This window comes from Ahaetulla prasina, chromosome 2 (assembly GCF_028640845.1).
Source record: "Ahaetulla prasina isolate Xishuangbanna chromosome 2, ASM2864084v1, whole genome shotgun sequence".
Taxonomy (NCBI): domain Eukaryota; kingdom Metazoa; phylum Chordata; class Lepidosauria; order Squamata; family Colubridae; genus Ahaetulla; species Ahaetulla prasina.
In genome coordinates, this window is record NC_080540.1 from 116,049,999 (window position 1) to 116,074,904 (window position 24,906).

Genomic DNA, 24,906 nt, shown 5'->3' on the forward strand with positions numbered 1-24,906 from the left:
TATTTGCAAAAAAAAAAAAATACTACTATTACTACTACCACACTAGATACCTCAGCCGCAAATAATGGAGTGAGAGATAACTGGTGCAAAAGAAATATTTTATTTTATGCCTAAACCCAAATCAGGAATGGCATACAAAAAAAAACAATGGAACAAAAATAAAGGAGGCTAAAGAACTGTTTCAAAATTGTATCTTGATATAATCATATAATCATTTATTTTCACCGCTCTGTCTTGTCTTCTTTCTTCAGTTGTGTCCATGCACACATGCTTCTCAGAGCGACTTATCTTCAAAAAAGAAAAGAAAATGTGTAAAAAGTAGAACTGAAATTGTACTGTATAAATAAAATGCTTTTGGATAACTAAGCAGGTAAGTCATCCCTTTCTAGCCCTCATGCTTTGCCACTAGAGAGAAAGGTAATTCTACATTTTTATCATGAGAATACAAAGAAAAGTGCATTATTTAGCAATTCTGAGTGAAATCCAATGCTTGATTTTACCACCGTTTTTGCTGCAGTCAGTAAGTGAATCACTGCAATCATTAAGCAAATCACATGTTCATTAAGTGAATCCAGTTTCCCCCATTGATATTGCTTGTTGGAACCTCCCCTGGGAAGGTTGTAAATTACAATCATCTGATCCCTGGATGCTGCAACCATTGTAAATACATGCTGATTGCCAAGCACCTGAATTTTGATCACGTGACTGCAGGGATACTATGATGGTCATTGTTATGTATTAACAGTTGTGCCTTTAAATATTTGAGCGGGAAATCAGCACGTTGCTGATTGGACGAAGCCTCCAGCAGAACTGTATAAAAGGAGAGGTTTTTGCCCCAGCCTGTTGCTGGGTTCACCCTATATTAAAGAGCTGTTGTCACTACCCTGGTCTCCAGCCTCGTTACTTCCCGAACTTAACATTGGCGACGAAGGTGGGATCTCGAGGCTAAGGAAAACCAGAACCGAGCTGAAGCACGCTAGTCCCGAACCCAGCAAACTCAGGGCAGAAACGCGGAAATGGCAAACACGCCACCCGCACCGTACAACCCGGGCAAGGAGAAATGGGGGACATATATGACCCGTTTGAAAGCTTTCTAGAAGCCACCGAACTACAGGGGATCCCTGATAACCGCAAGCGGGCTTACTTCCTAAGCCATTGCGGGCCGGAGGTAATCGAGATTGCGGAAGCCCTGGCAGAGCCAACGCCGATACAATCGGTATCATGGCCGACTCTGCAGACTTTGCTGAAGAACCATTTCGCACCGACGCCGTCCAAATACGTGCAGCGGGTTGAATTCGGAGAACGAGACAGATGGAGGCGAGTCCATCGGTGACTACATGCCCCCTTAAAGAAAGGCGTCCAAGGACTGCGGATACCGAGACTTAGACGAAGTGCTACTCGAGCACCTCATCCGAGGGGCCAAGGACATCCGCCTACGGCGACGACTGCTAGCCAGGAGCAACCTGACACTAGCCACCGCTCTGGACGAGGCCAGAGCACACGAAATGTCTACTAAAGCAGCAGAGACTCTGCACAAGCCTCTTCAATCCAAGGCGGCGCAAAGCCAACGCCAGTACACCAGGAGGAGATTCAGTCCGAATCCGAAGGTGAGGCGAGGATGAGGAAGGGTCTGCCGGACCGAGAAACGCGACACTGAGGACCGTGGCGAGTCACGGAAGCTGCGGAGGGCAGCATCAGCGCCAACGCTGCAGGTTTAAAGACGCAACATGCCGGCGGTGTGGGAAGAAAGGACACTTAGCTCAGGTTTGCAGGCGGCCCAACCTTCCGCCGAAAATTCAAATCGGCCAATCAAAGCGGAACCGGAAAGGCGGCCCGCGATTGGTTCAAACAAGAAAGGCGCAAGTCTAACCAAGCGACTGTCATTATAGGCGCGCCTCAACCAAAGTGGAAAGAAGATTTTCACAAAGCCCAAGATCGAGGGAGTACGGTGCAGGCTTGAAGTGGACACGGGATCAGCGATCACCATCATGTCCTGGGACACCCTGGCGAAGTCGCTGCCGTCCGTCATGGCGCCATCTGCAAGCACAGCGGCTACGAGTGCACGACTACCAGGGGAATCGCATCCCTGTTCGAGGGACCACCTCCGTCCGAGTCGAGTACGGCCCTCACAAAAGACCCTGCCCATCACGATCGTCGAAGGAACTCTGCCCAGTCTGTTGGGACTAGACTGGTTTCGTGCCCTGGGCATGGGAGTGACTGGCATCTACAGAAGTGACTGCAATTTGAAAGACATTCTCTTTAACGAGTTCAAGATGTCTTCAAGGACTGCCTGGGCAAGTACAAGGGGACCCCTATTTCCTTCAACTTAGACCCCAGGTAGCCCCCATTAGGCTTAAGGCGAGGAGAGTCCTTTGCCCTAAAACCAAAATTGATAAGGAGCTGGACAAGCTCATAAATCAGGGGTTTTGGTGCCAGTCGATCACGCAAAGTGGGAGACGCCAATCGTCACCCCATCAAATCGGACGGGTCAATTAGAATTTGCGCTGACTACAAGGCGACGCTTAACAAAGCCTTACAGAAAAGCGTACCCGGTTCCGTAGTGCAACATTTATTGCACTCTTTGGGGCAAGGGCAAGTCTTTGCAAAGTTAGACTTGGCCCAAGCCTACCAACAACTGCCAGTAGACGCCCGCACAGCGAAGCCCAAACGATTGTGACGCACAGGGGGCATTCAAGTGCACCCGATTGCAATTTGGGGTTAGTGTGGCACCAGGGCTGTTCCAAAACCTGATGGAACGACTACTGCAAGGGCTCCCAGGGTAGTTCCCTACTGATGATGTCCTAATTTCAGGGAAAACATGGAGGAATTGGGGAGCGGTTAAGAAAGGTCTTGAGCATTTTCCGGACAGCGGATTAAAAGTCAAGACAAATAAATGTCAGATAGGGTCGAATCGGTCGATTTCTTGGGCTACCGGATAGACAAGAAAGGAATTCACCCTACTGAGAGCAAAGTTAAGGCAATTAGGAAGGCTCCAGCGCCCAAAAACAAAGCAGAGCTGCAGGCATTCCTGGGATTGGTTAATTTTACGCGGTCTTTTGAAGAACAAAGCAACCGCTATGGAACCGCTGCATAGGCTCTTAGGGAAAAATACTGTTTGGTCTTGGGAAAGTCAGAAAATAGGGCTTTTGAAGCAGTAAAGAACCTGCTCTCAAGTGATAGCCTGCTCATCCAATATCACGACTCACTACCCCTAGTGCTGGTTTGCGATCGTCCCCTTATGGGGTGGGGCTGTACTCAGCCATAGACTTCCAAACGGCACAGAAGCCCCTATAGCGTTCTACTCTAGAACGATGTCCTCCCCAGAGAGGAACTACAGCCAATTAGACAAAGAAGCATTAGCCATTGTATCAGGGGTCAAAAAATTCCATGAGTATGTCTTTGGGCGGAATTTTGAAATCGTGACTGACCACAGACCGTTACTGGGATTACTGGCTGGCGATCGCCAACGCCTGTGGCACTTTCGCCACGCTTGACTCGATGGACTATATTTTAGCCGCTTACTCATACAAGCTGCAGCATCGACCGGGAAAGAAGTGGGGCATGCAGACGCATTGAGCCGATGCCCACTGCCAGGGGCGATCAAGACCCCACTCCGGGACACCCATCCTCCTTATTGACTCGTTGGACTCTGGCCCAGTCACATCAAAGGAAGTGGCTCGGCATCATACCGGGACATTGTGTTAAGGACTGTACTCGGTTGGGTACAGAGAGGTGGCCGCTGCGCCGGGCGAACGGTTCAAAGAATTTGTTAAGAAACGTGATGAGCTCTCGGCTCAAGGGGTGCCTGTTATGGGGTGATCGTGTAATAATTCCTGTTAAGTTAAGGGCAAGGTATTGGACCTCCTCCACGAGGGTCACCCAGGCATCGTAAGGATGAAGGGTTAGCTAGAAGCTATGTATGGTGGCCACTCATGGACGCAGAGATTGCTGAGAGGGTAGGGAAATGCCAAGCTTGCCAAGAGTCCAGACCGCTACCCCAACAGCCCCAGTCAGAGAATGGGAAAAGCCCCAAGGGCCTTGGTCAAGAATCCACATTGACTTTGCTGGCCCCTTTCACGGCCAAACGTTCCTAGTGGTGGTGGACGCATTTTCCAAATGGTTAGAGATCATACTTATGAAGTCCACCACAGCCCAAGCAGTAATCGCAACCCTGCGCCACCTATTCGCAACTCACGGGTTGCCGGACACTCTGGTGTCCGACAATGGGCCCCAATTCACGGCAGCCCAGTTTGAAGAGTACCTGGCAGAGGAAGGCATCCGACATGCCCTCTCTGCACCTTTCCACCCTGCGTCGAATGGCCTTGCAGAGCGTTCCGTCCGGAGCGCTAAGGAGGCATTGTCCAGGCTCAAGCCAGGTGACTGGCAAACAAAAATAGACTTTTTCCTAGCCGTCCAGCACAGAACCCCAAGCACAGCCACGGAAAAGCCCAGCCGAATTGCTAATGGGACGAAACCTCCGGTGCCCACTTGACCGTTTGAACCCCCATTACACACCCGAGGGTTACAAGGGGGAGCTAGAAAAAACAAGGGAAATGAGCATAGGCGACCGGGTGTGGGCCCGAAACTATGGGGACGGCCCGAGTTGGGTCGCCGGACAAGTAACAAAAGTAACAGGGCCAAAATCGTACGTGGTAGAGCTACCAGACAACCGAGTGTGGCGGCGCCACATAGATCAGTTAAGGAAACGAATAACTGACCAAACCAAACCAACAGAGACAGGTAATGACCAATACCACTTTGAATCCACAGCTGACAATGACCCGGGGGAGGCGCAAGACTTAGCTGAGGTTCCAGAGTTCCAGCGACGCCATCAGGTCCCCGAGGGAAACAGCAAGGAAAATTCCAAAATTAATCCAAGGCCGGATGGCCAAGAAAAAGAGTCGGCCAATAACCCAGACCCCGATGGCCCAGAGAAAGAGCGGGGAGGAGAAACCACCCCCCCCGCCCAGCTCAAAACACCACCCAGAACTGAACCGCGCAGGTCAGAAAGAACTAGGAGACGCCCAGGTTATTTGCGTGACTACGTCGAAAAATAACATGTGAATAAATATGTAAATAAGACCAAGTGTTTTCTGGGAGGGGAGGAGTGTTATGTATTAACAGTTGTGCCTTTAAATATTTGAGCGGGAAATCAGCACGTTGCTGATTGGACGAAGCCTCCAGCAGAACTGTATAAAAGGAGAGGTTTTTGCCCCAGCCTGTTGCTGGGTTCACCCTATATTAAAGAGCTGTTGTCACTACCCTGGTCTCCAGCCTCGTTACTTCCCGAACTTAACAGTCATAAGCCACACTTTTCAGCCACTGACTTTGAACAGTTGTTAAACAAATAGTTGTAAGTCAAGGACTACTTGTACCTTGCTTTGGTGTTTTGTTTTTTCTTTGTATCTGTCTGTGGTTTCTGGGTCACATTTTAATATCACAGAAACATTTTAAATAAAGATTGAGTGATTTCTGAAACATTTTATACTTTGAATCTCTTTTTAAAGCCACTTAGAGCATTTCCATACTTGAAATAGACCCACCATGTGGATTTTGTTTCCCTCAAGTGGAAAGGAAAAAGGAATCACAGAAACATAAGAAGTAAATAGTAATTTATAAAACTTTGAGGTCCCCTCAGCTATGGTAAGAAACATCATGATAATGCCAGGAAACTACAATAGCCATCAGGTCTTGCTATGAGAAACCAAGAATCCGATATCAATAAATTCACAGCACTTTTCAGTTCAAAAACTGTATGCATGAAAGTAGTAACAAATGGTCTAGTGTTCAAGGCACCAGGCTAGAAAGGAGACTGTGAGTTCAAATGCCGCTTTAGTCAGGAAAGCCAGCTGCGTGACTATGGGCCAGTCACTTTCTCTCTCAACCCAACCCACCTCACAAGGGGGAAAATAGGAAAAAGAAAGTGTGTTGGATAGGTTCACGGCCTTGAGTTATTTGTAAAAATAATAACAGTGGCATACAAATAAATAATAGCAATAGCACTTAGGCTTATATAGGGGTCCTTAGTGCTTTACAGCACTCTCTGAGCAGTTTACAAAATCAGCATATTGCCCCCAGAAATCTGGGTCCTCATTTTACCATCCTCAGAAGGATGGAAGGCTGAGTCAACCTTGAGCCAGTCAAAATCAAATTCCTAGCGGTCAGCAGTTAGCCTGCAGTACTGCATTCTAACCACTGCGCCACCACGGCTTTTACTTATTTTTATAAAAATATAAATATAAAATAAAAATAATCTCAGTATCAAATCTTTTGCCAAGCAGAGTCATTCAAAATGTGTGCTGTGCATCAATGGCTGATTATTTCTGCAAGTTTGTTTGTGAACAGATTCTTTTTTCTGAACTTTGTGTAGCATTTGTCAATCTTGACATAAGCTAAGATTAAATATCCTTTGATGTCCTGATGTCCTTTGGTGAGCAAACATTTACCATGATAGATGTTAATTCTAGTATTTCTTCCAACTGGCTGAATTTTGGCTACAGGGTCCTCTCCCACATTGACTTCCACATGCAAGTAGGACCTTCCCTGTATTTAATGAAAGAAAGAAGCCTAAATTCAATAAACAAACAAATTTTGCCCAGCACTTTGCCCAGCATAAAATACATAGCTTTTTAATTTAAATTTTTACTCTCCAGAATATATCTTTTTAGAAATATCAAATATAGTAACTCTAAAATATACTGAAATTGTGTTCCCCTGGACACCATCTACTTAATATCTAATATATCATTAAATGCTCTAGCAACTTTGATTTAAGCAGCTGTTCCCAGTGTTACAAACAGACGTACTTATTATACCTTCCCAAGAGGGAAAAAAAGTCATCTAAATGTTCACCCATCTTTCTTAGAGGAATAAATTTTATAATAAGAATTTTTTTTCAGCTTTCATCATTCCCGCATTTTGATTATTCACCAAGGCATGGAGGAAGAAATAGAAGCAAACAAGAATTTTAAAATACTGTAGTGCAAAAGCAGAATTGCCTGATGGATGAAACCAAGAGTCAATTTTATCCAGGAATTTATTCTGAGAAGCAATTTCTAGATATCTCTGATCTTGATACCATCAAAAATATCAATTGACTTTTCTGACTATTAAAATGAATCTTAATATTTTGAATCAGCATGCCTCTGAATACTAAATAGTTAGGACAAGCAACAGGAGAAATCTGTTTTTCTCATTTCTACTTTAATCTGTTATTGCATTTTTTAAAAAACACAATTGTTTTGTGCAAAATGCTCAGAAGCATAGCATAATAGAGATAGCCATCTTTTTTTATTATTTGTTTGTAGCGTCCAATTAACAAAATAAATTTCATCCTAAATAGCTAGGATTCTGCATTTAGGTAGGAAAAGCAGATGCACAATTATAGGATTAGTGGATTCCTGGCTTTACGGCTGTATATGTAAAAAGCCACTAAGTGTCTTCACAGACCATAAGCAAACCATGAGTTAGAAATGGGATGACAATTAAATTCTCTGTAAGCTGCCAAGAGTCGTTCTGGTTATGTCAAGATAGCAATGTGTTTTATAAATAAATAAAAGTTGCAAAAATGGGCAAAACACAATTCTAGCATGAGGAGGTTCTGAGTTTAGAAAAAAGAGTTTTTCAAAATCTAAAACATGAGAAATCAATGGGCATTTTAGCCTTTTCTCTTAAGTCTCTTCCATCTATTAGGGACTTTATGAGAAAAGGGATGAATAACCTACAGAGATCCATACGTCAATGTACTCACTAATAAATGAAGTTGTAGGTGCTTCAACACTGGAAGTTTATAAGAAGATATTGGACAACCATTTGTCTGAAGTAGTATAGGGTTTCCTGTCTGATCAGGGGGTTGGACTAGAAGACCTCCAAGGTCCCTTCCAACTCTGTTATTGTTATTCTGAAGGCTGGAGTATATCTAATTTAATTCCTAATAGTCTGTAATTTTCTTTTATTTGGCATTAAGTCTGATTAATGAGACTCTATGCCTGAGTCTCATTTACTTGGTTATAGGCTGCTATTAAGGATTGAAGCATGTAATTCTGGCAGGAAAAGTATTCTATCCAGATTGCAAGTAGCAATAGTATCCTTTTACTTGCTTTGTTCAACTGTCACCTGAACTATTCTTTCAACCATCATTTAAGGATTCTCTATAAAAAAATGCAGTATGAGATTGACAAAGTTGATAAGACATTGGGAGACCAAGTGACACAAAGGAATTGAATACATTTATCTTGAAGAAGACAATGAAGAATTGACACTGTCTGTTACCTGGGATAGAAAAATCAGAATCACTGAGTTCAAATTAAAAGGAATTCTGCATCTTGATAGCTAAAAGGCTATCTGTTCTTGCAGGAATCTCCTACACATGCAAAAAACCAACAACAACCACCTGAGGCTTTTTAGTGGCCTCTGCAACATTTATAGAATTCTTAACCCAAGAAATTTTTCTAGTGTCAGATCCCTGTTTTAAGGCAATGCTGAAAACTTTACAGGAGGAAGGGATGCTTTCAACTCAGTGTTGACTACTAATAATTCAATCGCAATATTACAAGAGCAAAAAATAGATTTAAGCTTAATGTCAACCGCTTCAAACTTGATTGCAGAAAATATGACTTCTGTAACAGAGTTGTTAATACTTGGAACTCATCACCTGACTCCATAGTCTCTACTCAAAATCCCAAAATCGTCAACCAAAAATTGTCTACTATTGACCTCCCCCCATTCCTAAGAGGACTATAAGGGGCGTGCATAAGAGCACAAAAGTGCCTACCATTCCTGTCCTATTGTTCCCTTCATTATATCAAATTAATATAGCTGATGCATATTTTTTTTACTTACATATATATATATATTTTCTTCATGATATGTTGTTTTATTTATGACAATGTTTGTGTATACTGTTGTGACAAAATGAAATTTAAAAAAAATTAAAAAGGTAAAGGTTTCTCTCGCACATACGTGCTAGTCGTTCCCGACTCTAGGGGGTGGTGCTCATCTCCGTTTCAAAGCCGAAGAGCCAGCGCTATCCAAAGACATCTCCGTGGTCATGTGGCCGGCATGACTCAACACCAAAGGTGCATGGAACGCCGTTACTTTCCCACCAAAGGTGGTCCCTATTTTTTCTACTTGCATTTTTACATACTTTCGAAATTGCTAGGTTGGCAGAAGCTGGGACAAGTAACAGGAACTCACCCCATTACACGGCAGCACTAGGGATTCGAACCACCAAGCTGCCAATCTTTCGATCGACAAGCTCAACATCCTAGCCCCTGAGCCACTGCGTCCCCTGAAGTCATATTGGTAAAGTTTTTTGAAAGCAGTTGCCATTGCCTTCTTCATGGGGCTGAGTGTATGTGACTGGCTCAAGATCCCCAGGTGGCTTTTTGCCTAAATCAGGACTAGATTCCCTCACAGATTGCATTTCTAGCCTGATGCCTTAACCATTGCACCAGACGTATCACCCTTCTAATTAATATTATAAAAGTTTCCGTTATCTACATTTCATTTTGTTCTCTTTATCCTGGTGTTAAATGCACACTATATTTTAAATTGTGTGTTGTCTGAATTTGCTTTTTCGAATGCTTTTTAATAAAAAAAACGAAGTACATTTAAAGAGGTGAAAAAAACCTTCTCCAACTCATAGCAATCTTTGTTAGTCTTTTTGTATCCAAGACTCAGTTCTTATACTAGTTAAATAGACACGGGATGAGAGAAACAGCTGGTGTTTGAACGAAAATATAAAGATCTCTACAAACTATAGGTTTCCAGGACAGTATCAACTTCAACTGAGAGATGGATTTTGTAAAAAAGTGAAAGAGTCAGGGGCTGCCTAAAATGCTGGCTTTAGTGGTAAAATGTTGTTATGCCACAATTCAGAGATTATGTTTCCAGGCTTCCAAATTCCAAATGTCTGCAATGTGTCCTGATTGCATCAGGGTTTAAAAATTAATAAGAAAGCTGCTGAGTTATCATTAAGGCTTTGGCTAGAGGTTTCCACTGCCTATTTTTTCACCTGTTGTAGAGAGTTGAAACTGAAATCTGAGAGACTTATTCAGGAGTGGGTTGGATTTAAAATAGTAGATGAACACACTCTGTGTGACTATTGGATGTATTTGCTGCTTACAAGGCCCAGGTGTGTGTCGTAAGTTGTAATTATCCTTCCTTTTAATTTTTCCCCTCCAGGGAAATGATCTTATAAGCAACAGTTTAACCCTTGCTTATCACAAACAGCTTTTCCCACAATAAGGACAAAGATAAATATCAGATTATATTTCCCCTGTTTTTACTTTTTTCCATATCCTCTGCCCCACCACCAATACTGGCTCCTTTCTTCCAGCAACAAAGATGCAAAGAGAGCAGAGCTTCAGTCAGACAGAAATGTCCTTACATGTTCATTGCACACAGCAAGCCGGATGGGATTTCCCCTTAGGTTGTCAAATGTCAGCATCTGCTATGACACAGTTCACTGTGTTTGTTTGCTCTATAAATCATTTAGTTATGAAGATTGCAAGTCATTCTGTGTGCATTTCATCATTTCCTGCAAATAGTTTTAACCATGTGTTCCTCTTTTGTTTTTTGGGGAAGCATTTTTCTTGTACTGGGTAGCCTTTCGTGCAGCAGGCAACATGTGAACTCAGACACTAGTAAGAGGTGCATTCACTTCCAGGCTGGAATTGTTTTTCATTCCTGTTCTGCGTTTGTGTTTCAGACATCCCTTATCTGTGACTATGACTTTAACAGTTGACTCGGCCATGTACCGTTGGCAATGGCCAAAAGAAGAAAGTTCACCGTTGGAATCAACACCTCTCTTATCCTCTGACAAACCAAGGCAGAACCAGAAATTCAACTGGGACAGATGCAGGGTTGTCTTTCCTAGTAATGCTAGATTTCAAAAGGAGTTGGAAAGAGTCCTGAAAATGTACTGCAAAAATGGGATACGAACCACAAGATACACTTTGCTGACCTTTTTACCCCAAAACCTCTTTGAACAATTTCACAGGTATGAAAATGCACCACTACCACCAAAAGAAAACCACAATATGGTTATTTTTATACAGGGGTGAAATCCTCCCAGTTCATACTGGATCAGGTGATCCGGTAGGGATCTTGACTGCTAGTTCAGCAATCCTGTAGCGATGGTGGAGCAAAGCTCTGCCACCCACCTGGGTGTTGTTACTTCCTGGTTTTAACCGGGAAGTAATGTGTTCATTACCTTCTGCGCATGCACAGTAAGTCTGTGTGTGCATGTGAAGTGTGCATATGAAGTGCGCAGCGCGTGCACTTCCAAACTGGTAAGGAAGATTTCACCCCTGTTTTTATATCTGTTTTCAGTAAATGGAAGAAAAGTATTCAAAAAAAATCATACAAAACACACACTTTAGAGAGGTAAGAATCAAATATTGTTGCAGATTTCAAACTCCTCCTTTAGATTGTCATCAAAGGTTTTCCATTACATAAGGCTGAAACAGGCAACACAGCATTTACACACAACGTTATACACCAGTGTTTCACAATCTTGACAAGTTTAAGACATGTGGACTTCAATTCCCGGTATTCCTCTGTCAGCATGCCGGATAAAGAAACACTGGTGTATATGATCTTCCTATATAACACCAAAATTACAATAGAATAAAATTGTTTAAAATGACCAAAATGCTATGAGATTTTAAATGGCAATGCCAAAACCTTGGAAGATTTAAGGTAGATTTTGACCTATTCATAGTATCTATATTATGAATCTGATTGACATCAGATATTCAACGAACTCTAAATTAAAAGTGAAAATGATTTATACAGTGTATATCAGAAAGAGTGCAAAGAAGAGCAACAAAGATGATTAGGTAAATGGAGGCTAAAAGATATAAAGAATGGTTGCAGGAATTGGGTGTGTCTAGTCTAATGAAAAGGACTAGGGGAGACATAATAGCAGTGTTCCAATATTTGAGGGGCTGCCACAAGGAAGAGGGGATCAATCTGTTTTCCAAAGCACCTGAAGGCAAGACAAGAAGTGATGGATGGAAACCTATCAAGTAAAAAACCAACCTAGGTCAAAGGAGAAAGTTCCTGACAGTTAGAACAATTAATCAATAGAATGAGTTGCCTCCAGAAGTTGTGGATTGTCCATGATTGGAGGTTTTTAAGAAGAGAAGGGACAACCATTTGTCTGACATGGTATAGGGCAGGGGTGTCAAACTCATGTCATTACAGCAGCAACGTATCATGTGACATATCGGGACTTTTTTCCCCTTCGCTAAACCGGGCAGGGGTGGGGCCAGCACGTGATGCATCTGACCCGTGGGCTGCGAGTTTGACACCCCTGGTATAGGGCTTCCTGGTTGATCATGGGATTGGACTAGAAGAGCTCTAATGTTTCTTCCAACTCTGTTATTCTCATCTGTTTAGTGTATTAGAGTGGAATCTAATACTCCTCTTTGGCACCATCTGTGGATGTGCGAGTGAAATTCATCCCCTCTTCCCTCCATAAACACACACACTCTAAACTTCGAAGAAAGTCATAAGGATCGCCATATCTCATGGGGAAGACTACAGAAGGGAAGGGAAGGATTGGATCAAAGTCTCATTGTGCAACAGGAAGTCATACAAGCAACATTGAATTCCATATTTTGATATGGGTGATGATTTATAAAATGAATAATAAGGGACAGTCCAATAGCTTTTTAAAGAGTAGCTCATTTAGTATGACATGAGATACTATACAATCCTTTCTCGGACAATTTAGACAATAGATTGTGACGTGTATCAGATGTTGCCTAATTCCAGTGTGTTGGGAGCGGCTTGGTGATTCATTGGCAGCTATAAATAAACTTTTTTAAGTAATGAGATGGTCCAGATCCTCAGTAAGCTATTCTAAGCACCCTTCAGAAGAAGCTTTAATTAAATTCATCTGACCTGAGAAATTATAGGCCAGTCATAGCAACTGGGTCATGACAAAGCAGCTATACATTTTCTCTGGTGGAGTAGATCATCCAGAACAATTTAAAACCATCCCAAGACCTGCTTAGGAAATTGGAGTTGAAGCCATGAGATAATCTACAGCTCTGACTTGCCACCATGCCACAAACTAACTCATCACAATTTAGTCTAACATTTTATGCAAAATCACCCCGCAGGGTTAGTTTGGTTCAATGCATGATAGAAAACAAAAAATTAATTTGGTTAAACCATGGTAAAGGCATTGCATAAACACAGTTTTTGGACAGAGTTAAGTTTAGCCATTAAAGCGAATGAACAAATAAGGGTGGGTTGGTTGGTTGGTTGGTTGGTTGGTTGGCTGGTTTGATTAAACCCAGAAATCATTGCCTCACCAGAACAATAAGAAAGATGATAAACATAACAACTCCATTAATGTTTCTTTCCTTTTAGGTTGGCCAACATTTACTTCCTCCTCTTGGTGATCATTAACTGGTTCCCACAACTGGAAGTTTTTCAGAGGGACATCACAATGGTACCTTTAGTTGCTGTGCTTTTAGCTATAGCAGTTAAGGATGGCACTGAAGATTATAAGAAATACAAACTGGATCAGCAGATTAATTCTTCTAAAACGAAGGCATACAATAAGTAAGTCTATAAATATGCCATCACATTATTATTCCTGATATCCCTAACCCATTGCCCATATTGATGTAAGCAATAAACTATCAGAATACAATTTGTGGCACAAGATAATTTTATCTTTATAATACTGGTATTGCTGCAATTCTGTTGGTGCATTCCTGTTTTAATTTCCTGTTAAAAATTGTGTCTCAAACGTCAATTCTGACTCCTAGGGAGGCTCTGGAGGCTGGGGACAGCAAAAAAGTCACTTTCTGTCCAACCAGAAGTTGGGAAACAAGCCATTTCTGGCCTCCGGAGGACCTGGGGAGGTGGGGAAGGCCGTTTTCACCCTCCCCAGACTCATAGAGAGGCTCTGGAGCCAGGTGAGAGAGAAAAACAGGCCTTCCCAACCACCCCCCAGGCCCTCCGGAGGCAGGAAACAACCTGTTTCCCTACTTCTGGTGGGCCCAAAAGGCCCAAAAATCAGCTGGCCAGCGCACGCATGCACGCCAGAGCTGAGCTTGAGTGCCCACTGATATCACTACACATGCCATCATGGGTTTAGTGTGAACCCATTCTACAGATACTCCTCTTTGCATCACTTAAAATATTTATCCACTCTTTAATTGAATATTTTTTTTTGACAGCGCAGACAGCTGGAGATGCAAGCATTTTGGGGAATGGCATACAAATTATAGAAAACTGTGTACAGACAAGTTTCTCTGCATGTAATTTCCATGCAAAGAAATGTGATTGCTTGGAGTTGTTGTTTTAAATTTCAAGTATTTAAAATTATAAAGGCCATATAATCCATACGTATCTGAGATTCAAGTAAGAGGCCAGTGAATTTCTATCTTCTATTTAATACTGTTCAGAAAGTTTCGGTGTCATTGTACACCCAAGAAAAAAAAATATCCAGATCAGCAGCAAAACAGGCACTAGGACCCAGGATCGCTCTTTTTGATGGCAGCTAAACTGGTTTGCAGAAGGATGACACCTCTGTGTTTCAACAGGTGTTGACTAAGCAAGCAAAAGCAGTTGGCTCAATTAAATTCAGCCTGACACTTCTTCCTGGAAGAAACCAGCTGGAATAGTTTGTGTTTTAATTCTTTAAGTGTAGCTTTAAAGGGGCAGGAAGATGTCAAGGAAATGTGCTCAGTAACTTTCCTGCGGGAGATACATTGGTTCAGAAGACCGTGCTGCCAGAGGGTTATCTCAGAGCCTGAGAGCGTGGAATCTGTGACAAGGAGGAAAGGGGAAAAGAATGAAGAAACTAAACGAATCGTGCTGTCGAACTTGCCCTTCGAAACCAGGTGGAAAGAAAATCCAAACAGACATTATGCAGGCAACAAAATCAAGACCACCAGATACACATTCTTGTCTTTTATCCCTAAAAATGTTTTTGAGCAGTTTCACCGCTTTGCCAACATATATTTTGTGGCCATCGTTGTTCTTAATTTTGTGCCGGTAGTCAATGTTTTTGAGCCAGGAATATCTGTGTTGCCCGTCTGTGTTATAATGGCCATCACTGCTCTTAAAGATGCTTGGGAAGACTTCCGGAGATACAAGCTGGACAAGGAGATCAATGGCATGGACTGCTTGGTATACAGCAGGTAAATACCTTCTGGGATACAGTTTGGGGAGGTTTCAGAAGCAACTTTAATGATCCTTCAAATATTATCCAATATTATTTACTACTAATGCTACTTTGGCTTAAATAATCTAGCTAAATCCATGAAAACAAATATTTTAGTATTGCGGAAGAGAATGAAATTTTCTCTAGTAACCCCACCCAAGTTGCTTTCTTCTCCTTCTTTCCCTGTTCCAAACTAAACTTATGTGATGTATCATATGTGCATAAACAGAGGGATAGAATCAAGATTACGTGAAGTGTTAATACCACTTTATAATGCCTTGGTAAGGCCACACTTGGAATATTGCATTCAGTTTTGATCGCCATGATGTAAAAAAGATGTTGAGACTCTAGAAAGAGTGCAGAGAAGAGCAACAAAGAGGATTAGGGGACTGGAGGCTAAAATATATGAAGAACGGTTGCAGGAACTGGGTATGTCTAGTTTAATAAAAAGAAGGACTAAGGGAGACATGATAGCAGTGTTCCAATATCTCAGGGGTTGCCACAAAGAAGAGGGAGTCAAACTATTCTCCAAAGCACCTGAAGGTAGAACAAGAAGCAATGGGTGGAAACTGATCAAGGAGAGAAGCAACCTAGAACTAAGGAGAAATTTCCTGACAGTTAGAACAATTAATCAGTGGAACGACTTGCCTGCAGAAGTTGTAAATGCTCCAACACTGGAAATTTTTAAGAAAATGTTGGATAGCCATTTGTCTGAAATGGTGTAGGGTTTCCTGCCTGGGCAGGGGGTTGGACTAGAAGACCTCCAAGGTCCCTTCCAACTCTGTTGTTGTTGCTGTTGCTGTTGTTGTTGTTGTTGTATAATATGATATTGTTAATCATGTTTCTTTTCTTACAACCATTGCAAAGGTAAAATTTAACATATAATTATTGTTAGTATTTATTTGATTATTATATTTCTGATCCTAATTTCTTGGTCTAAAGGAGAACTATTGAGGAAGCTAAAAATTTGCATGGGAACACTGGCCCAGTTCAGACACCACAATCAAACCACAAACCAACCACCAAAAATATCCCTAAGGCCTCACAGTTTCCTTCTCCTCCTTCCTTCATCCTTCTGGTATTACAATTCCTTCTCTCATTTCCTCGGTCACCATACTTTGTCATCCACACAAAATAAGGCCAATGATGAGTCACACAACTGTACTGTACATACATACCAGAAATCAAACCCAAAAGTTTGAACTGAGTTTCCTATGAGGCCTTACAGACAGCAATTGAGATTTTTTTTTCCTCAAGTTGGTTGAAATTTACCTATTTTACCTGTAAACTATGAAGAATCAAGAAGAAAAGTTGGAATTGAATTTGTGTGCATGAACCACTGAACCATATGAGAAACATTCCATCTTTAGGTATGGATCCTGAAGTTATGACATCTGAATTAAGTCATTTTAGTGGCACAGGGGACACGGTGGCTCAATGGCTAAGATGCTGAGCTTGTTGATCAAAAGGTCGGCAGTTCAGCAGTTCGAATCCCTAGTGCCATGTAACAGGGTGAGCTCCCATTACTTGTCCCAGTTTTTGCCAACCTAGCAGTTCGAAAGCACATAAAAAATGCAAGTAGAAAAATAGGGACCACTATGGTAGGAAGGTAACAGCGTTCTGTGCGCCTTTGGAATTTAGTCATGCTGGCCACATGACCATGGAGATGTCTTCTGACAGTGCTGGCTCTTCGGCTTTGAAACGGAGATTAGCACCTCCCCCTAGAGTTGGGAACGACTGACACATATCTGCAAGGGGAACCTTTACCTTTACCTTTATGGCACAGATCCATATTATTGTCCCTATTAGTGCTCTTAGTAATAGGAAAAGAGAATTTTAATTCTATCTGTACTTTATTCCTGAGTTTCTAAAGAATGGAGAAGTGTTAATCTGAATTTTGCCACATATCTCTATCTTCGCCTCTATACCCTGCTTTAAATTTACTAAATTCCAAATCTTTTCCAAGGCCTCCCAGTCTCTGTAGCATAAATATGCCACAGGATTCTCTTTTTGGCTAATAGGCCAATTTCTGATATATTTTAGTAAGGATGGGAAAGCATTTCCATAGGCATTTACCATAAAGGCTTTATTTCTTTTTAAGGTTAGAATATCCAAACTGTGGCCTGTCGTGATGTCCAGCTATGGGTGGAACATTCTTTGTTACTATTTGTCATCCAAACAGCAAGTTGGCACCAGTATGGAACTTAATTTCAGATAAAAGTCTAGGAAATGATAGTGTACAGGTGTATATTTGAATATCATACTATTAGACAAGATCTCTGCTTCCTTGCCACATAAGAGAAGAATAAAACAAATATTTTCTTCAGTGGCAACAAATTTTGATGATTCCCCTTACTCAGATTGCCTCAGGTCTCTGACCTAAACTCAAAATTAGAGGAAGCTGAACTAGTACATGGGAACTGCTTTCCCTAAGGCAAGTGATGAATTTTGTCTAGTTGGACATTGGCACTTAATTTACCTTCCGATGCTACTTAGAATTTTCCATACCTCCAGCTGGTAGTCACTTGGAGTTTTCCATACTGTTATCCTTCAACATTTCCATGGAGATACGTGATGGGTGCATCAGAACTCTTAATTGCCTTGATGTATCAGAACACCTTGAATTTAGATTTTTTTTTTCAATTTCAGGAGACAAAGGCATACATCAAATCATTATTTTTCTTAAAAGTTAATTATATTGACTTCAAGGAAAACTTGTGATAAAAAGTTTGTAAAATGGATGAGATCCTTTATAATTGTTTTTAGCAGTACTCTTTTATCACATTTTCTATCAGGTTAAGTTTAAAGATATTGATAACATATTTAAACTGTGCTTCCCATTGCTTGACTATTTTACATACATGTTCACATATCCTGGATCTGTTTGGAATACAAGAATTTTTCACACACTGCTACAATATTATGAATCGGGATTCATAGAATGCCAGTTGGATTCATCTTACATATGATTTCTTATTTTGAAGTATTCCTGGCAGATGCTGCTAATGAAAATTCTTCTATAATCTTTTTAAGATCATTTCATCATTGCTTTTATAAAAAAGAAAGATTATTTTATTTTTGCTCCTAGTCATTCTTTCTTATAAGAAAAAACCCGAGGCCTAACATCACGGCACCAAATGAGGAAGTGTTTTATTTTATTTTATTATTTTATGTATTAATTTTTTATGCTGCCCATTTCTCTTGTAAAGTGACCAGTTTCTCACTATTTATATCTAACACTGTGAAATACTTGGGCTTATTTTACACAGTTGCAGATAGTTCCTAAACCAGAGCTTCTAATTATTTAAGACAAATCTTCACAGGCTGTTGTAAGATTTCTCTTTAAAAAGCTTGTTGATGTCCTAATACCATGTTCGTCTTCAGCTGATCTTGAAATTTTACCTTGCAAAAGGCTAACCAAGGCTTCATCTTAAATGGAATTGATTTGCATAATGTTATTAATAAACATGCTGCAACACTGAAATAACTCCAGGCAATGAATTAATGGAGGTACAATATTTATCAGGGAGACAGGCTCTTACTTCTTCTTGCCAAAACTTCAATTTACATGCAATTCCATTATTGGAAAAGCCAGGTGCCTCTTCAATCATTGCCTGTGCCACAACTTTTGGTTCCAGTGCTTTGTATAATGCACGTTTTCGAGAAAGAGTGTTCTCCCAATAAACAATGAATGTTTGAATGTACATATCCATAGGAGATTTCTTCCACATCTTAGCACATGATCAAACTGTTCCTGAAGACATCACACTCATTTTGAACATTGATTTTGCTCATTACACAGAAAAAGGGAATGCTAGCAACACCCTTGCAGTAATTCTTCACAGTGTTGGTACTGTTAGACTGGATTTCAATTGTCTTCACAAATTCCTACCAGTTGTGCTTTTCAGTCACACTGGGAGAAGGAGAAAATGTAGCACTGACAGGCAATCTTTTGCCATATGTCCTAACTAAAGCAAGGAATATAAAGAATATTAGCTTAATATGATCTGTGCTTTCTAAAAGCACAGTTCTAAAAGATCACTTCTTTTTGAGAAGAAGAAAGATTATTCATTTGGACCTGACAGGACTTGGGGGGAAATGCATTGAATCAGAACTCGATTCAACCCTTTTTCATAAATCCAGATTGGGAACAATCAAATTATGGATATAAAATATATGGGATCCACTCACTCCAGTATGAGAACTACTCTATAGGCAATCACCATTTTCATTTCCTATTAAACATTTCTAGCTGTGAGACACTGTGAATTGCTTGAAAACACAAGAAGCAAAATTAAAGAAGCCGGATAGAAAAAGTACATGCCCTAAAATAAAATAGTTATAAAATGAAAACCATGATGTAGTTCCCTATACTATCTACCCCTATTTCCATCAAAACTCAAAATAATTTGCTAGGATTTTGTGGCTTTAAAGGGAATCAGTATTATTGTTAGATGTAGCATAATAGTAACCACTACTAAAACAGCATGTAGAGAGTTTTATGGAAGCTTCATACATCAAACTAACCATAATATGATAAGGTGCCCTCACTTGCATAGGATAGCATAAACATTCTTGAGCAGAGTATACTAATCACTACTGTCCTTTTAATCGGCATGAAATGCTGTATGTGGCCAAGCATGACTATGTCAAATTACTCTTTCCTTCTCTTATTAAATAGCATCATTTGAAAGTCTCAGGTAACCAAGGCCATGATAACCAGCAAAGGCGAATAACTATGAATAGTTATGTAGATGTCACATGTGATGTAGATCATGGCATATAAAAGTTTGTGACTTGGACTGCAAGATGGCTGAACATCAAAATGTATGCATTAACAAATGAAATGAAAGAATAACACGTGTATACAGTGTGAAACTAAAAGGAAAGGGAAGCATATAATAGATCCAAATAAAAATTGAATAATTTTTATTGAAGTGGTGTTGATTTATACATGAATGGGGGCAAGAGCAGGCTTAATTAGGAATGAAAGTGCAAAAATATATTAATTGTTGGAGATTGCATATAAAAACAGGGATCCATACAGTTGCAAATTAAACTCCAATGCATGGTGATTATAGAAGAACCAAAGAACCATCTTGGGAGAAATAATGCAGCGTTCTGAATGAATGTTATCTGGATAAAAACATTATTCTGTTAGGCGACATGCATAGCTGGTAGGAATGGGAATGCAAATCACATGACTGGGCCTTTCAGAAACCCAAGAGAGAATGAGAATGGGGATCTAAGGTTATCTTCTTTTTTTAAAAAAAAATGCCTGTTTTAAGTATAAAACGATTTATACATATGCATGTCAAAAGAATAAATATAAATCTAAAAGCATGACCGATTTGATCATTTCCAAAGACTGAGAGAATGAATAAAGTATGTGAGCACAATGAGGCCCTTAAGTCCTGCTATCCTGAGTCATTGTGGTTGGGAGAATGGAGCGTTCCTGAGAGGGATGAGCAAAAAGTACTGGGCGTGTATGCCAGCGTATTCTCCAGGTAGAGTCAACCAAGTAAAGAAGATCAACCCAACAGCCTACTAAAACAACCAAGCATCCCTATCAGACAACAATAATATTTACTGGAATTGGATGGTTATTTGAATGGTAATAGCAAAGGCAAGAACAAACAACTTTCATATTTTATTTTTAAAAATTGGATAGATAACATAGCAAAAAAGGCCCTAAGAGTTGTAAACCTAATTTTACGCAGCTTCTTTTCTAAAAACTCTACACTACTAACTAGAGCATACAAAACATTTGCCAGACCTATTCTTGAATACAGCTCATCTGTCTGGAACCCATACCACATCTCTGACATAAACACAATAGAACGAGTCCAGAAATATTTTACTAGAAGAGTTCTTCACTCCTTCGAAAACAACAAAATACCTTATACCAACAGACTTGAAAACCTGGGATTAGAAAACTTACAACTCCATCGACTTCGACATGACCTGTGTTTAACACACAAAATTATCTGTAATGTATCTTTAAAAGTTTTGGCGGGAGTTTTGGCGGGAATTAGCACGTTGCTGATTGGTTGAAGCCACCGGCTGAAATGTATATAAAGAGAGGTTTTCCTCAGTACTAGTTGCTGGGTTCACTGTATATTAAAGAGCTGTTGTCACTACCCTGGTCTCCTGCCTCGTTATTGCCCAAACTTAACACTGGCGACGAAGGTGGGATCCCGAGGCTAAAAGCACCAGGAAAGAGCTGAACGCACTACGAGGACCGAACCCAGCAAAATTCAGGGCGGAACGCAGCGATGGCCAGCTACACACCGCCCGCGCCATTTGACCCATCCAAGGAGAAATGGGGGACATACATGACCCGTTTCGAGAGTTTCCTCGAGGCGAACGAACTGCAAGGAGTTCCAGACAACAGAAAAGGGCGATTTCCTGAGCCACTGCGGTCCCGAGGTCATCGACATCGCAGAAGCCCTGGCAGAGCCAACGCGTACAATCGGTATCGTGGCAAACTCTGCAGAACCTATTGAAGAACCATTTCGCGCCAACACCGTCCAAATATGTGCAGCGTTTTGAATTTGGAGAGCGAGACAGCAAGAGGGCGAGTCCATCAGCGATTACATGGCCGCCCTGAGGAAAGCCTCAAATATTGTGGGTACCGAGATTTGGATGAGGAACTGTTGGAGCAACTCATCCGTGGGGTCAGAGACATTCGTTTTGGAGGCGGCTGCTATCCAAAAGCAACCTAACGCTGGCAAACGCTCTGGACGGCCAGAGCTCATGAGATGTCCACCCAAGCGGCGGAAACCCTACAAAGCCGCCACACCAACGGCGAGCGAAATCAACTCCGTCCACAACGAAGAAATCCAGACCGAATCAGACGGCGAGGATGAGGAAGGAGTTTTCACCGAGACCGAGAAAAGAAGACCGATGAATGCGGAAGTTGCGGAGGGCAACACCAGCGTCATCAATGCAAGTTCAAGGACGCTACATGTCGGCGGTGCAAGAAGAGGGGCACCTGGCTCAAGTTTGTCGAGCACCTCAACCTCCCAAATTCAAACCAACCAATCAGAGCGCGGGATTGGCAAGGCGACCCGTGATTGGTCAAAAAAAAGGGCGCGGTCAAACGAACGACCGTAATAGTGGGTCGCGGCGACCCGCCTAGAGAAGAAAATATTCACAAAACCAAAAATTGAAGGAGTGCCGTGCCGGCTGGAGGTGGACACAGGGTCAGCGATCACAATCATGTCCTGGGACACTTTTATGAAAGCTTTGCGAAATCGCCAAACGCAAACTGCAAACACAGCGGCTAAAAGTTCAAGACTACCAAGGGAATCGCATCCCTGTTCGAGGACAACATCCGTCCGCGTCGAGTACGGACCACACAAGAAAACCCTGCCCATCACGATAGTCAAGGGACCCTGCCAAGCTTGTTGGGACTAGACTGGTTCGAGCATTGGGCATGGGAGTGACTGGCATCTACAGAAATGACTTTAACCTAAAGGACACACTCATGGACGAATTCAAGATGTTTTCAAGGACTGCCTGGGCAAGTACAAGGGGACCCCTATTTCTTTCAATTTAGACCCCAGGTAGCCCCATACGGTTAAAGCAAGGAGGGTCCTTTGCCCTTAAACCCAAGATTGACAGGAGATAGACAAACTAGTCAGTCAGGGGATACTAGTGCCAGTCGATCATGCAAAGTGGGAGACGCCAATCGTCACCCCAGTGAAACCAGATGGGTCAGTAAGAATCTGCGCTGACTACAAGGCAACTTTAAACAAAGTCTTGCAAAAAAGCGCTTACCGGTCCCAGTGGTGCAACACTTGCTGCACTCGCTGGGGCAAGGCAACGCTTTTACAAATTAGATTTGCCCCAAGCCTATCAACAACTGCCCGTAGACGCCAACACAGCCGAAGCCCAGACAATTGTGACTCACAGAGGTGCTTTCAAGTGTACCCGTTTACAGTTTGGGGTGAGTGTGGCACCTGGTCTATTTCAAAATTTAATGGGCGACTTCTGCAAGGGCTCCCGGGGTAGTCCCTATTTTGATGATGTATTGGTATCAGCGAAAATTTAGAAGAATTGGGGAGCGTTTGAGAAAAGTTTTGGGCATTTTCCGGTCAGCGGTCTAAAGTTAAAGTGAACAAATGCCAAACAGGGTAGAATCCGTAGAGTTCTTGGGCTACAGAATAGACAAGGAAGGAATCCACCCCACTGAGAGCAAGGTCAAGGCAATAAGAAAGGCTCCAGCGCCCAAAACAAAACAGAGCTACAGGCATTCCTGGGTCTAGTGAACTTTACGCGGTCTTTTGAAAAATAAGGCAACCGTTGCGAGCCGCTACATAAGTTACTGGGAAAGAATACTGTTTGGTCTTGGGGAAAGACGGAAGCTAGGGCTTTCGAGGCAGTAAAAACCTACTCTCGGCGATAGTTTACTGATCCAGTATCATAGCACAATGCCATTGGTATTAGTTTGCGATGCTTCCCTCACGGGTGGGTGCTGTGCTCAGCCACAGGCTTCCAAATGGCACGGAAGCCCCAATAGCCTTCTACTCCAGAACAATGTCCTTGGCAGAGAGGAACTATAGTCAGTTGGATAGGGAAGCCCTAGCTATAGTTTCAGGGGTAAAAAAGTTTCACGAATACGTTTTTGGTAGAGACTTTGAAATTGTTACAGACCACAGACCTCTGTTAGGGTTACTGGCTGGCGACCGCCCAACGCCTGTGGCACTCTCGCCCCGATTGACCCGATGGACTATCTTTTTAGCCGCCTACTCCTATAAACTGCGGCATCGGCCAGGAAAGGAGTTGGGGCATGCGGACGCGTTAAGCAGATGCCCACTGCCAGGGGCGATCGAGGACCCCACTCCGGGGACGCCCATACTACTAATTGACTCTCTGGACTCTGGCCCAGTCACGTCTAAGGAGGTGGCTCGGGCGTCATACCGGGACATTACTTTGAGAACTGTAATTGGTTGGGTCCAAAGAGGGTGGCCCGCTGCGCGGCGTTACAAAGAATTTGTCAAGAAAAGCGGGGAATTATCGGTGCAAGGGGGGTGCCTGCTCTGGGGGGATAGGGTGGTAGTTCCAGAGAAATTGCGGGAAAAAGTTCTGGAACTTCTGCACGAAGGTCACCCTGGGATCGTGAGAATGAAGGGTTTAGCTAGAAGCTATGTGTGGTGGCCCCTAATGGACAAGGAGATTAGCGACAAGGTTGGCAAATGCCAAAGGTGCCAGGAGTCCAGACCACTACCACCAACGGCCCCAGTCCGGGAGTGGGAGAAACCCCAAGGCCCTTGGTCCCGTATACACATAGACTTCGCTGGCCCTTTCCATGGCCAAACGTTTCTAATAGTGGTGGATGCATTCTCCAAATGGCTGGAGATCATCCTAATGAAATCCACAACCGCTGAAGCTGTCATTTCAGCACTAAGGCACCTTTTCGCTACGCACGGGCTGCCGGACACTCTCGTGTCAGACAATGGGCCACAGTTCACCGCGACACTTTTTGAGGGGTACTTAGCAGAAGAGGGCATCCGACATGCCCTCTCAGCGCCTTTCCACCCTGCGACGAACGGCCTTGCTGAACGTTTCGTCGTCTGTTGTGACAAAAAGAAATTAAAAAAAATAACAAGATACGGTAAAGACGATATAGTGTTGGATTATGATGTAGCTAGGAATCTTGCTGCTGGTGGACCAATGCAGAAAAAAGAAAAAGGGCCGGAATAGCTCAG

General features: G+C 42.3%; 1 protein-coding gene across 7 annotated transcripts in view; it reads left to right on the forward strand.

Annotated features, from left to right (window-relative positions):
• Positions 1-10,730: 10,730 nt before the first annotated feature.
• ATP10B (ATPase phospholipid transporting 10B (putative)) overlaps positions 10,731-24,906 on the forward strand; it is a 70,528-nt gene continuing 56,352 nt past the window's right edge. For 4 of the 7 annotated variants that reach the window (XM_058168604.1, XM_058168608.1, XM_058168607.1 and 1 more), the window contains exon 1: positions 14,560-15,170. In XM_058168604.1, coding sequence (XP_058024587.1) covers positions 14,707-15,170 — 464 coding nt within the window. In that variant the 5' untranslated portion in view covers positions 14,560-14,706. Of the gene's footprint in view, positions 11,003-13,386; positions 13,582-14,557; positions 15,171-24,906 lie in introns of those variants that run through there. The other 3 variants (XR_009153393.1, XR_009153392.1, XM_058168605.1) reach the window with 2 other exon arrangements.